We start from the raw sequence: 15,979 nt of genomic DNA, 5'->3' as shown, positions 1-15,979 counted from the left end.
GACGAGGCGCAGTGTGTGCGCAGACCCCCTCTGGCTCCAGGAGAACACCCGGTGTTGCCTCAGCACCCCACTGACGGCCGCTTTGGCTTCCGATCTCTGTGTCCCTCTACAGTGGCTCAGTGGTGAGGTCACCGGGCTTGAAGGCAAGGCCTTGTTGTTGGTCCCAGCCCTGCCCAGCCGTGTGGCCTTGGACGATCCCTTGAAGTCCATGAGCCGCCGTCCTCTCTGCCGCTCGTGGTTCCGTGGTTCTCAGGCCAGCGTGGCAGAGAACCGCCCAAGCCTCAAGTCCTCAGACAATGACCACACGTTTTCCTGGCCAGTGCTTTTGAGGAGGCAGGTCTGGCAGGAACTTCCTTGTGGTCTGGCATGTGCTAGACATCGGCTGTTCAGTCAGCTGGCCGATGGAGCCAGTGCTTTCCAAAAACAGAAGTCATCGGGACCCTGCTGGCCCCGCAGGCCTTGGAGCTGCTCTTCCTCTGGGCCGGGTCCGAATCCGAGCCACAGAGCCGGGGTGGCGTGGCCGGCCGGAGGAGCGTCTGCGGCGGGCCGGGCACTGCTGTCCACCTTTGCTCTGTGTGCCGGGCCCTGCCGTGGCAGCCGCAGACCTTGAACAGGTGCTCCTGTGGGATTTCCTTTCTGGTGGGTGAGAGACGAGTAAGCGAATGAGGTCATTTCAGTACACTTGACCGCAGGGGACGTGGCGGAGCTGAGAGTTGAGGAGTCGGCCTTGTGAGATTTAGAGGGAGGTGCGGCCTAAGAAAGGGAGTCGCAAAGGCCAGCCCCCGCGGCAGGGAGGCTCTCTTGGGGAGAGTCCAGAGGCCAGCGAGGCGGGAGTGGTGGGCAGGGCCGTGCTCCCAGGAGTCCTTGCCAGGCGGAGAGGGCACTGGGCGCTCCCTCTGCAGAGGGAAGCCACGTGTGGTCTGATGGAGGCGCGGGGCTCCCTGCGGCTGCCTGGCGAGTGGCCAGGGCCTGGGGGCCGGGAGAGCAGTTGGGGGGAGGCTCCACGAGGAGCGACGGTGTAGACAGCATCAAGCGCCCGTGTTTGGGCACGGTGTATGTGGACACGGCCAGCTGGACCTCCCGGTGGGCTGGGCGAGGGCTCAGGAAGCCAGTGGTATCGGATGGTTCTGCGTTGGCTCCCGCAACCTTGTATCCCCAGACGGAGCCGTCCTTTGTCTCCAGCTGCCTGTCTTTGTCCGGGTGTCCTTCTCTCTGATGGGGATCAGAGTTGACCTCGGATGGCAGGCCCTCCGCCCTGCTCCCCCGGGAGTCTGCTCCAGCCTCCCCGCCCCTCGGCCCCGTATGAGTCCCTCCAGCACACATGATCAGTTCCCGCTTCTGTGCACCCCACATTCTGCTCCTTCCGCCCCAGCCTTGCTCACCCTTGGCCTCGCTGTGTTGCAGACTTTCCGCCTGTACCGTGAGTATAAGGACCACATCCTCGTGAAGGCCTTCATGGAGTGCCAGAAGAGGAGCCTGGTGAACCGGCGCCGGGTCAACCACATGCTGGGCCCAAAGAAGAACCGGGCCCTGCCCTTCGTGCCCATGTCCTACCAGCTGTCCCAGACCTACTACAGGTGAGCCCCTGGCGGGGCTGGGGCAGGGCGGGGCCCCAGGTTGGAGGGCGAGTTGCCTCTGGAGCGGGTGTCCATCCACGCCTGTGCCACTTGCTAGGGGACAAGGGCAGTGCCCTCGGTAGCTTGGGGACGTGTACCATTCTGCAGGTGGTATGTTTCCCTTCTCCTGTCAAACTGGGAGAAGTGAGTGATGTACCCATGAGCCCCGTGAAAGGCACAGTGTCCTGCTGGGGCCTCATTGGGCATTCTTAAGGCTCAGGGCCGCGCCGAGCCGTGTGTTCGGTTCGAAGCTGTCCCGTGGCTGGATTCCAGACGCTGTCTGTCCGCAGCCCCTCAGCAGTCCGAGCAGTGGTCTGGGATGCCGCAAGTGCCCTCCGCAGCCCCAGGTCACGGGACCTTCACGCCAGCCACCTGCGGCCGGTCTCTAAACCGCTCGGCATGTCGTACCACCGACCCCTTGACCACACAAAGGGGAAGTCTGTGAAATAGTCCCAGGGGTTTGGCCTTGGCAGCCCTTGGCCTTGACGGGCTTCCTCTTTTCCAGGCTGTGGTCAGGAACAGCACAGTAGAATGGGGGCTTTTGCTTCTTCACGCATCCCTTTGCCTGTGAGTGTAGACACTTGTGCCTTTTTCAAACACCCCCTGCCCCGCTGGTGTCCGTGCCCCCCCGGAGCACAGCTGACCCGGGACGCAGAAGACAAGGGCCCAGGTCGGACAAGACTGTTTGACCCTGTGTCCCCAGACGGAGCCGCCCTTCGTCTCCAGCTGCCTGTCTTTGTCCGGGTGTCCTTCTCTCTGATGGGGAGCTCGTTCTTGACCATTTCTCCACCGCAGCGTCCCCGACTGGGAGCCGCGGGCGGCGTTCACACCCTGAAGACTGCAGAGCTAGGCCCCGTCAGAGGCTTCTGGACAGGCCAGGCTTGACTCTGCTGGCACCTTGCGGAGACAGTGACGTGGACATACACGTCCCGTCGTCTCTGCACGGGTTCGGGGCTTTCCGGGGGAAAAGATGATCATCTCAGGAAGTGCATCCGTCTTCCCCGGTCTGGCTCCCGTCTACAGCGAATGTTGAGGTGGACAAGAGGGCTTTGGCAGGCCTTCAGATCTTCAGCAAAGCCCGTAGCCCATCCACGTGAAGGCCTCCAAAGTCCCGTGCTCAGGTTGGACCTTACCTCCTTTGTGTCCACGCAGGATTTTTACGTGGCGCTTCCCAAGCACCGTGTGCACGGAGTCCTTCCAGTTCCTCCGCACAATCCTGGCCGCCGGCAAGTTGGACCAGCCTGATAATTTTTCCTTCCAAGACCAGGATACTAACAAGTCTACAAGTCATCTGGTGGCGTTTTCTCTGGACAACCCTGGAGGACACTGCGTGGCCGCCTTAACCCTTTTTTCTTTGGGCCTCATCTCTGTGGATGTCCGGATCCCGGAGCAGATTGTCGTGGTAGACAGCTCCATGGTAGAGAACGAGGTCATGAAGAGGTAAGGACGCGACTGTCACCAGGCTTCACGCGCGCTCTGAGTGTAGCTGGGGGCCTCGGGCACCGCGGTGTCCTGTGGTGTCTGCGTTTTTATTCACTCCGTCATCTGGTCTTTTATTTCTTAAGATGTTATTTATTTGAGAGAGAGAGTGTGGGCGCACGCACACACACACACACACACACACACACACAAGCAGGGAGTGGGCAGAGGGAGAGGGAGAAGCAGGCTTCCCACTAAGCAGGGAGCCCGACACGGGGCTTGATCCCAGGATCCTGGGATCATGACCTGAGCTAAAGGCAGACGCTGAACTGGCAGAGCCCCCGGTCCCCCTGGTCTGTCTGCACTCCACAAACACATGCTGAGTCTGTCTCGGCTGGCACGTGAGACAGCAGATGTCAGCAGAGCGGCAGGGAGCTCCCAGGGACGGGACCTCAGATCTGGGGACTAGGGACCAGTCCAGTGCCTCGTGCTGGTGCCTCCAGGTGTGGGGGAGCCAGCAGCAGAGTTGGGGAGAGACCTAGCTGTGCCAAAGAGAGAGACCTGGCACAGTGTGGTGAGGAGGGGTAAGGCGGGAAGGTAGCTTTGGCAGGGGTTCCTTGAGGGCCTAATAGCCAAGCTGGGATTTAGTGGAACAGCAGGCGGTTTGGGGACTGAAACTGGAAGGGTTTCCTGCCAGAAGGAACAGCCCTTGCAAAGACACTGGTGAGCATGGCCTGTGGGGAGATGGTCAGAGGAGTTGAAGCTGGAGCGGCTGTCCACCCTGCCCTTCCTAGCCAGATGCTGCGGGTCGGGGGAGGAGGTCCGCAGTGACCACGGGCCATTGCTGAGGTTGGACCACGGTGACCACTCTCTTGAGCCGGCAGAGGCGCTCGGCCCGTGCTCCGTCACCCAGGCCCATGCTCTCTCCTAGTCTGGGGAAGGACGGGGGCTTGGATGAGGACGACGACGAGGAGGAAGACTTGGACGAAGGCTCAGGAAGCAAGCGCCGGGCCATCGAGGTGAAAGCCCGCCAGGCCTCCCACACCAACTACCTGCTCATGCGGGGCTACTGCGCGCCGGGCATCGTCAGCACCCGCAACCTCAACCCCAACGACAGCATCGTGGTGAACTCCTGCCGGGTGACGTTCCGGCTCCGCCGAACCCCCCTGCCCACGCGGCTCTGGCCCACCGGTGAGTGCCGCCCGCCGACCCGGGAGCCGTCCATGGCGTCCATGCGTCCTGGCGCAGACTCCCCTCCAGGGCTCGGGAGCACACGCTGCCCCAGACTGCTTCGCGTGGCTCTGCCCTCTCGCTTTGAAAGAGAGGCCCTCGCTTGTTTCCGGTTTTTACACTCCTTCCGGCCCGCCTGTGGGTCACCTCTGAAACTCCGAGTCGTTGACTTAAACCTTGCTCTCCCGGACCCCACATTTGAGGGTGTCTCCTTCCTCTACATGAAATGAGACTATTCGGGCCCCTTCCCAGCCCTGCGCGTCTCCTCCCCTGTCCCACCCCTTTCCTGCCTCTGCTTTCCCGTCACCTGTTGGGGTGCGTGGGGTTCCGTTTAGGTTCAAAGGCCCAGGTGGTGGTCTGCTGTGTGGAGTTTGGCTCGGGCCAGGCCTGTGGCCACGCACGGCAGCCCCGGCTCGTGGAAGCTCACGTGGGAGTTCGGCGTGGGGTCGCGGGGGTCCCCCAGGGTCTGAAGCAGTGAACACAGGAGCAGCAGGAAGGCAGGGCCCGGACAGCCCAAGTTGAGGACCCCCTCCAGAGCTCCGGGGCTCCTGTCCCCGGACCCCAGCCCTACCTTCCTGTCCTTTATCCCTGCCCCAGGGGCGCATCCCCACTGCGGGGGGCCCATGCCCCGGCTACCCAGAAGGTGACCCCTCCCTGAGTTGGTGTTGGAGCGTGCTCCTCCTCAGTACTGCCTGCGCCCTGGGCCGGGCTGATTCAGCCCTCGTCTTCACAGTCCCTTCTCTGGAAGAGCTACCCGTGGGGATCTCCTGCCTCCCGGCCACCTTCACCAGGCTGATCCAGAGCCAGGGGACCGCCTGCAGCCTGGAGGAGTTTGTCCAGCAGGTGGAGCTGTGCGGGTACGAGCCGGGGGACGTGTGCGCTGTCCTGGAGGTGCACGGGGTCATCGCGGCCGCGGGCTGCTTCGGGGTGGACAGAGTGGAGCTGAGCCGGTGGTTCTCCGCCTTCGAGAGGACCGACGCCGAGCGCACCCGGACCTTCACAGACTACGTGCAGGTGAGCCGTGCTCTGGAGTACCGTGGGGTACGCGGAGGGTACCCCACACTGGCCGGACACACGCTGCCGAAGAGGGGCTCGGTTTGGGGCATGTAGTGTGATTTCTTCCCAAGTTCAATGAGTTGCCAAGATTAAAGATGGGAGACTTTGCCTATGACCCAGCTTCTCTGGGACGTTAGAAGGGTTGGCACCCTGGGTCCCGCTTCTTCAGCAGAGTGGGACGGAGCCAAGTAGGGGCATCTGCTGGGACCATGGGGCTCTCCACTTGACCTGCCCGGGTCCATTTTCACCAGGGACCCTTGAGCCCAAGGAACGTAGTAATAGACGGAACTTTTAAAGTGAGTGCCGTGGGAGCCGGCCGGCCCAGCTCTGGGGGGCTGTAGTTGGAGCAGGGGACACATCACCTACTGGGGTTTTCAGACAAGTGTTCGTGGGTGCAGGAGATGAGAGCAGGGTCATGATGACTGTGCCCGTGGGGCCCCGGGAGCCCCAGGAGGTGAGCCGCGACGGGCGGGCAGCTCCCCAGGCTCCCTGCAGCCGGGCCGGGGGCCCCAGGTGACAAGCGCTTACAGCGAGCCCTCCCCGGACGTGCGTGACCAGGGTATGAGTCCTGCTTCCAGGGTGTGAAGGGGGGCAGATCTCCTGAATCCCGACTGGTGGGTTTTTAAGCCAGGAATGAAAAGAAAGGGGATCGTGTGGGTGCAGGTCCTTGGTCAGAACAGGGACCCGGGAGACAGGGCTTGGTGTGAGGACGAGAGGAGTTACTGTCATTCCTGTGGGGACAGTTGTGGCTTTGGCAGGACACGAGAGCACGTGGGGTGTGGAGTTCCCTGGGAGGACTCCCTCACGCAGCTTCGGCTCTCAGAAGTTCGCCCCAAGCCTGGAAGGGGCAGGGCTGCCCAGGGCCACAGGTCCAGCGGGCGCCCTCCAGGCTGGAAGCCACACCTCGTCCTTGAGCCGTCTGTCCTGATGGTGCTGGGCTTCCCGTCTACCTAGGACGCTCAGATGCGTCGGGCAAAGGAAGCAAGCGTGCGGACCCCGCGGTCCTACACAGACCCAGCGCGTCTCCTGCTTCTCCTAGGACCTCCTGGAGCACCACCAGGTCCTGGAAGTCGGTGGCAACACCGTTCGCCTGGTGGCCATGGCCTCTGCCCAGCCCTGGCTCCTGCACTCGGTGAGGCTGAAGGGCAGAGAGGAGGATGCGTGCCCTCCGACGACAGACCCCCAGGCCAGACCCCCGCACAGGCCTGCCCGCGAGCACAGCCCCGCGGGGAGGCTGGCTCCGCCCTCCCAGGGCCCCCGGAGCACCAAGAGGCGTGCCAGCTGCACCAGCCATGACATGGCTGGTCAGGGCGGGGAGGCCGACCCCGAGAGTACCCACAGGCCCCCTGCCAAGAGGCCCACGCTCCAGGATGTGCGCCTGGTCCCCAGCCCCGGGGCCCCAGCAGAAGAGGAGCCAGAAGTCCCCGCGCCTGCTCTGCCAGCAGCTCCCAGGGACTCGGGAGTAGAGGAGCCTCCCCCCGGAGTACTGGGGGCCGGGCTGGAGGACCAAGAGGATGGCGGGATTCCCAGCCCTCTAGGCCGGGAGCAGCCTCGCTGTCAGGCCCAGCTTCCAGAAGGATCTGAAGACCCCAGAGGTACCGAATGAACCTGGTCTCCCATCCCACCTTCCCCCTCCTGCCCATTCTCTGTCCTGGGGCCTGAGTGTTCCCACCCCTCCCCACACCTTCCCTGAGCCTGGGAACCCCAGATTTTCCTAGCCTCAGCACTGGCGGGGGGACGGCTTGCCTCTTTCCGCTGACTGTTTCCACTAGAGGGCTTCAGGGTCTCCTGAGTGGGTCTGAGTGACAAGGGCAGGACAGGAGGGGTGGTTCCGGAAGGCTTTGGCTGCTGTGTCCAGCAGCAGCAGGAACTTGGGTGTCGCAGACTTGCAGGGACTGAGACCTGCCGTATTCTTTTCCCGCGGTATAGACGCTCTCACCTGTGCTCCGCGCTGGCCTCTTCCCAGGTTTTCTGAAGGCGTCTTGATTTCCTTGGGGCTGTTTCTGCCTTAGGGGTTCATGTGCGCAGCTCTGGGGTCGGGGCTTCTGGGCGGAGGGTGGGGCTGCCTTGGGGCCTGGGAACGCCCCCCACACACACTTGCACACCATGGCCCAACCCAGTCTGGTTGTGGTTGCTCTGGCCGCCCCCGCCAAGGGGAGGGCTCTGTGAGGAATGGGCTTGCTGTCCCCGCGCTCATGGCTCTGTCTCCAGAACCCGGAAGGACGCATCGTGTGAACGAAAGGGAAAGAGATGGACTCCCTCCTCTTAGGTCTCATGTCCTTCCCTCCTCTGTCAGGTTCGGCTGAGAGCTCTGCGGTCTGTGGCCTCTCCCAAGCAGCGTGGGAAAAGTGAGTGTGTGCCCAGATCCAGGCAGCCTGGCGCGGTGCGAGGGCGGGGAGTCTGTCCCCGGGGTCCCGGCAGTGATGGTCCCATGGAGATCTTCCGCAGTCCGGCGCGGTGGCTCTCAGCCCAGGGACCTGGGAACGTGTGGGACTCCGGTTGTCCCACCTGCTGGGGAAACAAGGCAGGAGCGGTGAGGGCCGAGGTGTGGACACCGGCAGTGGGCGGGTCCGTCTGGAACCATGGGCTTCACGGACGCCTTCCTGGTGCGGGGGCGCCTCCCACGCGTGTGCCCATGTCCCTCGGTTGCTGGGGCCGTGACCCCCGGCTCCTATGCAGCCGTCCCAGGCCCCAGTCGTGGCGGTCGGAGCCAAGCGTCCCACTGGTCCTGGGCCCTCCCGTGCCTGGAGCCTGTGTAGCAGACCAGCCGCTGGGGGCAGGGGGGGCTGCCGTCTAAGACACAGGAGTAGAGCGTCTGCATGGAGACCTCTGTGAGCTTGGCCTCCTGGGGAGTCAGCCATGGCCCCGGGGCTGGGCCGGAGCTGGTCTATCAGACGTCAGGGCCGGGTCCTCCCCCACGGCCGTGGTTAGGGCTGAGTGTGAGCGAGACCCCTCAGCCGGCGGCCCCGGGCCTGGGGGTTGGGACCCCTCGTTGCAGCTGGGAAGGGAGGAGTGGAGGAGCAGGATCCCCGGCCCCATGACGGGGGCCGGTCTCCGGCTGCCCCAAGTGTCCCGTCTCTTCCGGGGAGCCGTGTCCCCTCGCCCGCCGGGCCTGATGCCCGCGTGCCACGCCCGCAGGGACTGCGAGAACATCGCGTTCGTCGCCCGGCCGTGGCGCATCGTGGACGGCCACCTGAACGTGCCGGTGTGCAAGGGCATGATGGAGGCCGTGCTCTACCACATCATGACGCGGCCCGGCGTCCCCGAGAGCTGCCTGCTGCGCCACTACCGGGGCGTGCTCCAGCCCGTCGCGCTGCTCGAGCTGCTGCAGGTGCGGCCCCCCGAGCCTGGCCCTCACCGGGGTCCCCGCTGCAGCCTCCCGGGGCGGGGGAGGGGCTGTGACTGTCCCGAGCGGTCTAGGCCCGGCCGGAGAGTCCGGCAATTCCCGTGGGTCCCTTCCTCCCGTCACCCGCTGTGCAGCGTCGCCCTGAGCGGCTCGTTGCCCTCCGAGCCCGCCAGGCTGGCGGCTGAGCCCCTCGCCCGTCTTCCCTGGGCCCTTGCGGCCCCCACCCCTGCCCTGGGGTTCTGCAGCCCCTGAGGTAGGACAGGACGGGGGACCTGGTCTGCAAGGGCGCCCGTCACCCTGGGTGTTCCTCTGTCTCTAGGGCCTGGAAGCCCTGGGCTGCGTTAAGAGGTGCTTGCTGAGAAAGCCGGCGGCCGCCTCTCTCTTCTCCAAGCCCCGCGTCCCCGAGGTGCAGGCGCCCTCCAGCCCGAGCGAGAGCGCCGCCGTGTTCTACGAGCCCACGCTGGACTGCACGCTGCGGCTGGGCCGCGTGTTCCCCCACGAGGTCAACTGGAACAAGTGGGTCCACTTAGGAGGCAGATGCGGTCACCGTGAGCCCCTTCTCCGCCACGGGCTCCTGGGGAGGGCGGGACTCCCCCGGGGCGGGGGCTCCCCCTGGCCCCCGCGTGCGCCGCACCCCACTCGGTGCGCAGGGCCACGTCCGTGCCAAGCCTCTGGCCTGGACCTCGGAGGAGGGCCTCCCGCCCGGCCGCTCTGGGGTCTTGCCAGGCCGAGGGCCTTGCCGGGTCCGCCGGGTGTTGTCAGGGAGCAGCTGCCGGAAGGCTTGGTCCCTGCTCTCCTTTCTTGTTCCCAGGGCGTCCTAGCCGTGGCCGCAGGCACGGATCCGGCTCTCCGTCGCTGCCTGTCCTCGCTGCGGAGCTGGGGTTGTGGTGAGTCTGAGAGGCCTCCAAGGGCGTCCACCGTCGGGGAGCAGAGCGCCTTCCGCGCGGACCTCAGCGTCGTCGTCCTGTGGCCGTGAGGGGTCGGGAGCTGGCGCTGCTCACACTGCGTTGCCGGTTCTGGGTGCCGCGGCAGAAAGGCCCCGTGCCCCAAGCGGCGGGACCTCGGCGGGCCGGTGGGGGGGGGGCTATGCATCACGGGTCAGGGCTGTGTGTCCTGCCACCGAAGGCCCTGGCAGGGACTGACCGCTCTCCAGGCAGGACCTCAGACCCGGAGAGGAGCCTGGGGCTCCCCTGTTGGCCTGGCAAGACGCGCGGCGGCCTCGGGGGGGTGGGGGGTGGGGGGTGGGGATGCCCTTCCCGTGGGCTGGGGTTGAGGAGCCGCGCGGGCCTGGGGTCGGTTTGTTCTTTTCACATCTTCTCTCTTAAAAAAACCCCTTGGCATGTATTTATTTATTTTGTAATTAAAGTGAAGTAAAATACATGTAGTTTTGTGTGTTTCCTAAAGAATCTCTGATCCCCTGGGGGCCTCCCTGGTTTCGGCAGGTGCAGCCCGGAAGAGAGGCTCCCGTTAACCAAAGGGAGGAGGAGGCGCCCCGGCCCTGCCCACTGTCGTCAGCTGGCGCAGGCCTGGGTCTCCCGGAGACGCTCGGGCAGGTGTGCCGTGCTGCGCTGGCCCAGGACCGGGCAGGACACCGCGGGGGTCACGGGCCTGTGGCCTGGGTTTGCGCAGTGGATGTTCTCGCCCTCCCTTTCTTTCTCTCCTTCTCTTCTTTTCTCTTTTTTCTCTCTTCCATACACGTACGGAAGCTACTATTTTTTAATCTACTGTTTTTTAAAAAAATGGACATTTCACCTTTTTAAAAAACGCAGACTTCATATTGCTGAAAACAGGAGCGCTCCAGCGACAGCCCGTGGGGCAGGGGGGACAGGCCCCCAGTCCGCGCTGCCCCCGGCCCAGCGTCGCGCCCGCAGCTTCTCCACCTCCCAGAAGCAGCCCGTCTGGGCATGGTCGACCGCGGCACCTGGCCTGGCCCAGCTCAGGGCCCCGTGTTTCCGTCCTGGGGCCAGACTCCAGGGTGATGAGGGCAGGACAGAGAGCACAGCGTGGGGAGCCTGAGGGGGAGCCCCCAGCACCGCCAAGACCCAGCCAAGTCTTAGCCATCATTTTCCTCCCCCTCTCGTTTTTACTCAAGTGTAAAAATAACACGTGTTTGGGGGGATTTTTTTTACTTTTTTTTTTTTTGAGATCAGGTAGAATACGGGGCGTGATCTGCTTTATGAACAGAAAGTACTTCACAAAGGCTAGTTGTTGGGGAGCGCGTCCTGGAGCGGGAGAAAGGTGGGGTAACGGGCGCCCGGTCCCAGCACTCCCATCTCCGGGCCCTGCTTTCCTCATCTGAAAAATGGGGACGGGCTGCCTCCCCCGTGGGCGGACCAGAGGCACCCAAGGACCCCAAGTGTAAGCACGCGGTAGGGTTCAGCAACGGTTCTCTCCCTTTCTGTCCCCGTGCCTGAGGAATGATTCAGGCCAGTGTTCGCGAGATAGGACCGAGGGACGAGGGTGTCGCCCCTCCGCGGAGAGAGGAGCTTCTATGACCACGGCCCCCGTCCCACAGCCGCCACCCTGTGCGAAGGTGACCTGTCCTCTCCCCCCCCCCGCCCACCTGTGATCTGTCCATGTCTGTCTGTCCGTTTAACCCCGCATCCAGCCATCCACAGCCATCCACCCACCCACGCATCCATCCATCCGTCCATCCGTCCATCTGTCCATCTCCCCACCCATCCATGCATCCGTCCGTCCGTCCATCCAAGGTAGTCCAGCCCTTCCAACCTCTGCACAGAGGGCTCCAGGAACCACAGCCCAGACCCGAAGGTCTGAGCACAGATGCCTTCAGGGGCCAAGCAGGTCACATAAATGAGAAGAAGAGGGGCCTTATGTTAAGTATAAATACCAGGGAGTGGTAGAGAGTGTGGGACACTCAAGTGCGTGTGATGGGTGCGAACATTCACACTTAGGCTGACGCGCAGACCCAAGGCAGGGACGGTGAGGAGGGACACTGAGCCCAGAGGGTGCAGGTCCCGTTCACCCCGGCCTGCCACTTGCAGGAGACCGGGACTCCACGGCCTGGACATCCGAGCCTCTGCCCTTCATGTCCCCACCCCACACCCAGCTCTTTTAAAGGTTCTTACTCCTTTTTAACCCACAACAGCAACGTGGGAGTGCATTCTCCTTAAAACGTTACAAGTATAGAGACTCAAGCCTCTAGGCTACTTTCCCTCCTAAGACTTTTTTTTTTTTTTTTTTTTTTTTGCCTTTACATACATTTCATGCACTCCTAGAAAACACGGGCCTGTGGTCCCATTTTTACACCAGCCGTGTCCCTGAATTTATTCCCTTTCCCTCCAGGTAAGCACCCCACTTCCTGGTCCACCCCCACTGAGCCGCCTCCTCTGCCTCCCCCAGACTCCGCCAACCTCCTGTCCAGAGCCCTCTCAGACCCTGTCCTGCCCGCTGCTGGCCCCCCTCCCCGGTCCCCCTGCTCCCCTTCTGCCTCCTCCTGACCTGGCTGAGCGTGATCTCCGCCCCCTGACTTCCCCCGACTTCCAGCCTTCTTCCCTCGGACCCTTGACCCACTTCCACCAGGGACTTCCCAGCTCTGCGCGGATGTCATTCCGTGTATAGACGTGTCTGTGCACCTAGGTGCTGCACGTGTGTGCGTGTCGGTGCGGGCGTGCGTGCACACGCGTGATCTCCCCGCTTGGTGACGCCGCACCACCCCCACCGTCCCGTGCCCTGCGCACATCCCGCCACCCAACCAGAAGTCCGCCCTGGTCGATGAAAAAGCCCGTCAGTTCCCCTTGCTTCCCCATCACCGCACCCCCAGGGCGGCGGGCTGCCAGGACCCCGGCGGCGGGCTGCCCCTGTAAGTCGCCTGACACACAGCGCTGCCCGCCGGAGGGAGGCCGCGTCGGTCCGGTTCCCGGGCTCACCAGCAGGTGGCAGCAGCAGCCCGCCGGCGCTGTGGGCAGCTCTTCACCTCGCTCTCCGGGGGTCCGCGGCTCTGAACCAGGTTGCCGGAGTCGCTGGGCATGGAGAAGGGGGTGTGCGGTGGGGGAGGGTGACTGGTCCACAAAGATGATGATGAAACAACACTTCCTGAGCATTTGCCGCTTGCCGGACACCATCCTTGGCCCTCGACACAGATCACCTCCGAGCAGCCTCCGAAAGAGGGCCAGGCCCTCATTATGCCGTTTGGCGTCCAAAGAAACGGAGGCACAGAGACCAAAGAGCGTCTGCAGATTGGCAGCTAGTGGGCAGATCTGCTGGCGGGCCAGCTTGGGCCGTGCTGCCCCAAAGCCGTCCCTCTCCACGCCGCTTGCCAGCGTGGGGTTTGTTTCGGGGTGAGCAGCTGATCGTATTCCAGGAGACCCCCTAAAATGCAGAATGAGTTTTTTTTTTTTTTTCCCTCTGGAGCCACCACTGTTAAAAGAAAAAACGTTGGTCACATCTGTGGCCCCTAGGGATGGGGGTAAAGACCCCTCGCTGCCCCCTGGGGTGAGCAACGGGAGAGGGTCTCTGGCCCCATTTACAGACTTCACAAGAGGCCCCTGTCCTCGTCTCCCTGTCCCGTTCTGTGGCATCTCCAGGTCCAGGGCAGGTGGCTCCCTCCTGGGCTCAGTCCCTTGCGTCCTCTCTGCCCACTGTCTTGCCAGCCGCTGCTCCACGGTTACCAGAGTAATCCACACAGCCGCCTGTCCGCCCAGCATTCGCTGAGCACCTGCCGCGGGCCAGGCACCCCTCTGGGCTCTGAGACCAGGGGTGGGTAAAACAAAACCCCCCGTGCCAGCGGGATCGACAGTAAGCATGACGAATCAGTAAAAGACATGGGTTCGAGCTTAATAAATGTTACAGGGGGAAGAAATTACTAAGTAGGGGGGTGCCCAGGGGAGGTCCGGCTGAGAAGGTGACGTCTGAGCAGAGACCTGGCTCTTCTTGTTTCCCTTGGGTGGCTTGATGCATCGTGACCATGGGCAGCCTCTGTCCCATCTCCTCCCTGTCGAGAACGTGTACGTCTCCCTCCTGTTCTGTAGGTCTGGTGGGCTCCCGGGAGCCAAGTGCATGTATGTGCTCGCTACTCTGTCTTTCCTGTCCCTGGCTCTCCGATGGCGCGTCCAGGCAACTGCGGTTGGGATGTGTCCCACGGGATGCGACGGCCAGGTCCCAGGCAGGGGAGGGGGAAGAGCGCTCCCCTCCAACAGGGAGCCTAAAGGAAGACACCTGGCCCTGCTTTCTTGTGTGTGGGTCTCGTCCCAGTGGAGACTTTCCTCCCAGACCTGGAGGTCGTCTCAGCAAGCTGAGAGGCTCATGGCTGCCCCTGCTTTATGAAGAGGAAACGGAGGCCCAGAGACAGCAGGCGGAGGCCCAAGTCTTCTGCGAGAAGGGGCGGCGCCTAGTCCTCTGGCCCCTTTGAATGCAGTTAGCCCTTCCTCAGGTCAGGAGGAGGTCCTGGTTATGCTAGGCCACTTCGCACCGCAAGTAACACAAACCCATCTCAGACCCACTTAAGGAAGACGGGGAAGCTCCCAGCTCCTCAGCCTAGTCGGGCCAGGCTGGGTTAGGTGGAGCTAACACACAGCCCCCAGATCTCGACAGGCCACCCCTGGGATGGATTTCTTGCTCATGACGTATGTCCATCTCGGGTAAATTGGAGGCTCTTCTCTCCGCATCTCCTCACACAGGGGCCCAGCCTGATGGAGCACCCACTAGCTCATTGGTCTCAGCTCACAGTGGCAGAAAGGATCAACACTCAGGAGGGCATCACAATGGTCATGTACATGCTGTGGTCCAGAAGCGAGACTTACGAACACTTCTGCTTGTAACCGGAGTTGTAACTCCCTGCCCAGTCCTGGTCATGTGATTCATACCAGGGGGACATAATGACTTGCACACTCATGTACCTCCAAAGTCCATAAGGATGCGGTTTCAGGCATGGCTGGATCCAGGCGCTCAGGGGATATTACCAGGAATCTATCTCCAATCCCAGCTCTGCTTTCTTGTGTGCTGGCCTCACCCCACAGCCCCAGGCTTCAGTCCAATCCTACCGCTCGACAGTCCCAGCAGAAATATCACATGGACTGGTTTGGGTCCCATAGATGTCCCAGAACCAGTAGTATGGCTTGGCGGGGGTGGGGCATGGAATGCTCTGTCAGCCACTCCCAGAGCTGGGGTCAGCTGCCCCACGAGGACAAAGCAACAGGCACTTCACAGGTGCTTGCTAAGTGTTTGTTCCCTCTCGACCTAAGTCCCTCTCAGCAGAGCAAGGGGAGGAAGAGCGGCATTTAGGTTCAGGAGACTAGAGTTCAAGTTCTGACTGTGACCTTTAATTCAGTGTGCGACCTCAGGCAAGCAAGCCCCTGGCCCCTTGTGCACCTTCACTTCATTTGTCAGATGGACATCCCTGCCCTCTCTGACCCTGCAGATGGAAAGAGTCTGGCCCAGAAGGGGAAAGTGGTTTCCGTGCACGGGGTATTGCTATCAATCCTCCTGACTCTCTTACCAGAGTCACTGGCAATTGTGGCCTGGACTCTGGGTGACCAGGGGCCACCTTCCCCATTTGCAGGTACTCAGGGTTCCGTCACCCCTCCTGGCCCTAGCTCTAGCTGGAAGAAACAAACATCTAACAACTCCTATTCATTTTCTCCAAGTCCAACAAACACCACCTCCTCCCTGAGGCCCTCCAGCCCCTCCCCGTGCCCTAGGGCTCCCGTCCGTGGTGTGCTGAGGCTGAATCCGACCACCTAGGAGGGCCTCGAGGACGCACCCCTCTTCCCAATCCCACTTCGGGTTGTCCGGTTGGTATCTTGAAATCGGCCACGGGGAAGCGTCTTCGCCGTGGAAATAAAGCACACACGATGCACGGCAAATCCGGCTTTTTCGAGTGCCTGTGTGCCCGGCTGGAGGTTGGGCTGGGAACAAACTAGAGGAAGTTGTTGCCCTCGTGGAACTTATATTCGACTTATGAGCTGGGTCTCTAGCTGTGTTTCTACCTGTCCAGCAATGTTCTTCCCTGAAGCCCTTCACCATCCCTTCCTCCGTCCGTCCGACCACCCATCAGCGTAGCCACCCGTCCCTCGGTGGTCCAGCCACCCGGCTCCTGCTAATCCACCCTCCCAGGAGGGCTGGCTCCCGCCTCCGCTGTGCAGCCTGCTTACAGGCTGAGTCCCCTCCAGAGACAGAGGTGGTGAAGAGCCATGTCGGGCCCAGGCCAGAGCCCTTGACCAAGCCCCAGCCCTGGCCCCTTGCCCCGCCAACCCTGCCCCCCCAGCCCCAGAGCTCTATGTGCTGCAGGGTTGAGCTGCCTCCCCCCGGGGAGGCAGCAGCTCAGGTGGCCCCTGGAACCCGCTGCCCCCAG

At 62.8% G+C, this 15,979-nt stretch overlaps 1 protein-coding gene across 1 annotated transcript in view; it reads left to right on the top strand.

The window, feature by feature from the left end:
* The window catches only part of GTF3C1 (general transcription factor IIIC subunit 1), a 68,625-nt gene extending 58,741 nt beyond the window's left edge, over window positions 1–9,884 (top strand). Inside the window, exons 30-38 of the mRNA XM_044232557.1 lie at window positions 1,405–1,577; window positions 2,769–3,056; window positions 3,967–4,226; window positions 4,999–5,279; window positions 6,361–6,916; window positions 7,618–7,669; window positions 8,460–8,652; window positions 8,987–9,183; window positions 9,479–9,884. Coding sequence (XP_044088492.1) covers window positions 1,405–1,577; window positions 2,769–3,056; window positions 3,967–4,226; window positions 4,999–5,279; window positions 6,361–6,916; window positions 7,618–7,669; window positions 8,460–8,652; window positions 8,987–9,183; window positions 9,479–9,488 — 2,010 coding nt within the window. The 3' untranslated portion in view covers window positions 9,489–9,884. The remainder of the gene's footprint in view (window positions 1–1,404; window positions 1,578–2,768; window positions 3,057–3,966; window positions 4,227–4,998; window positions 5,280–6,360; window positions 6,917–7,617; window positions 7,670–8,459; window positions 8,653–8,986; window positions 9,184–9,478) is intronic.
* The last annotated feature ends 6,095 nt before the right edge of the window (window positions 9,885–15,979 follow it).

The sequence above is a fragment of the Neovison vison genome, chromosome 14 (assembly GCF_020171115.1).
Source record: "Neovison vison isolate M4711 chromosome 14, ASM_NN_V1, whole genome shotgun sequence".
NCBI lineage: Eukaryota > Metazoa > Chordata > Mammalia > Carnivora > Mustelidae > Neogale > Neogale vison.
This window is presented reverse-complemented; position numbering and strand designations above follow the sequence as displayed.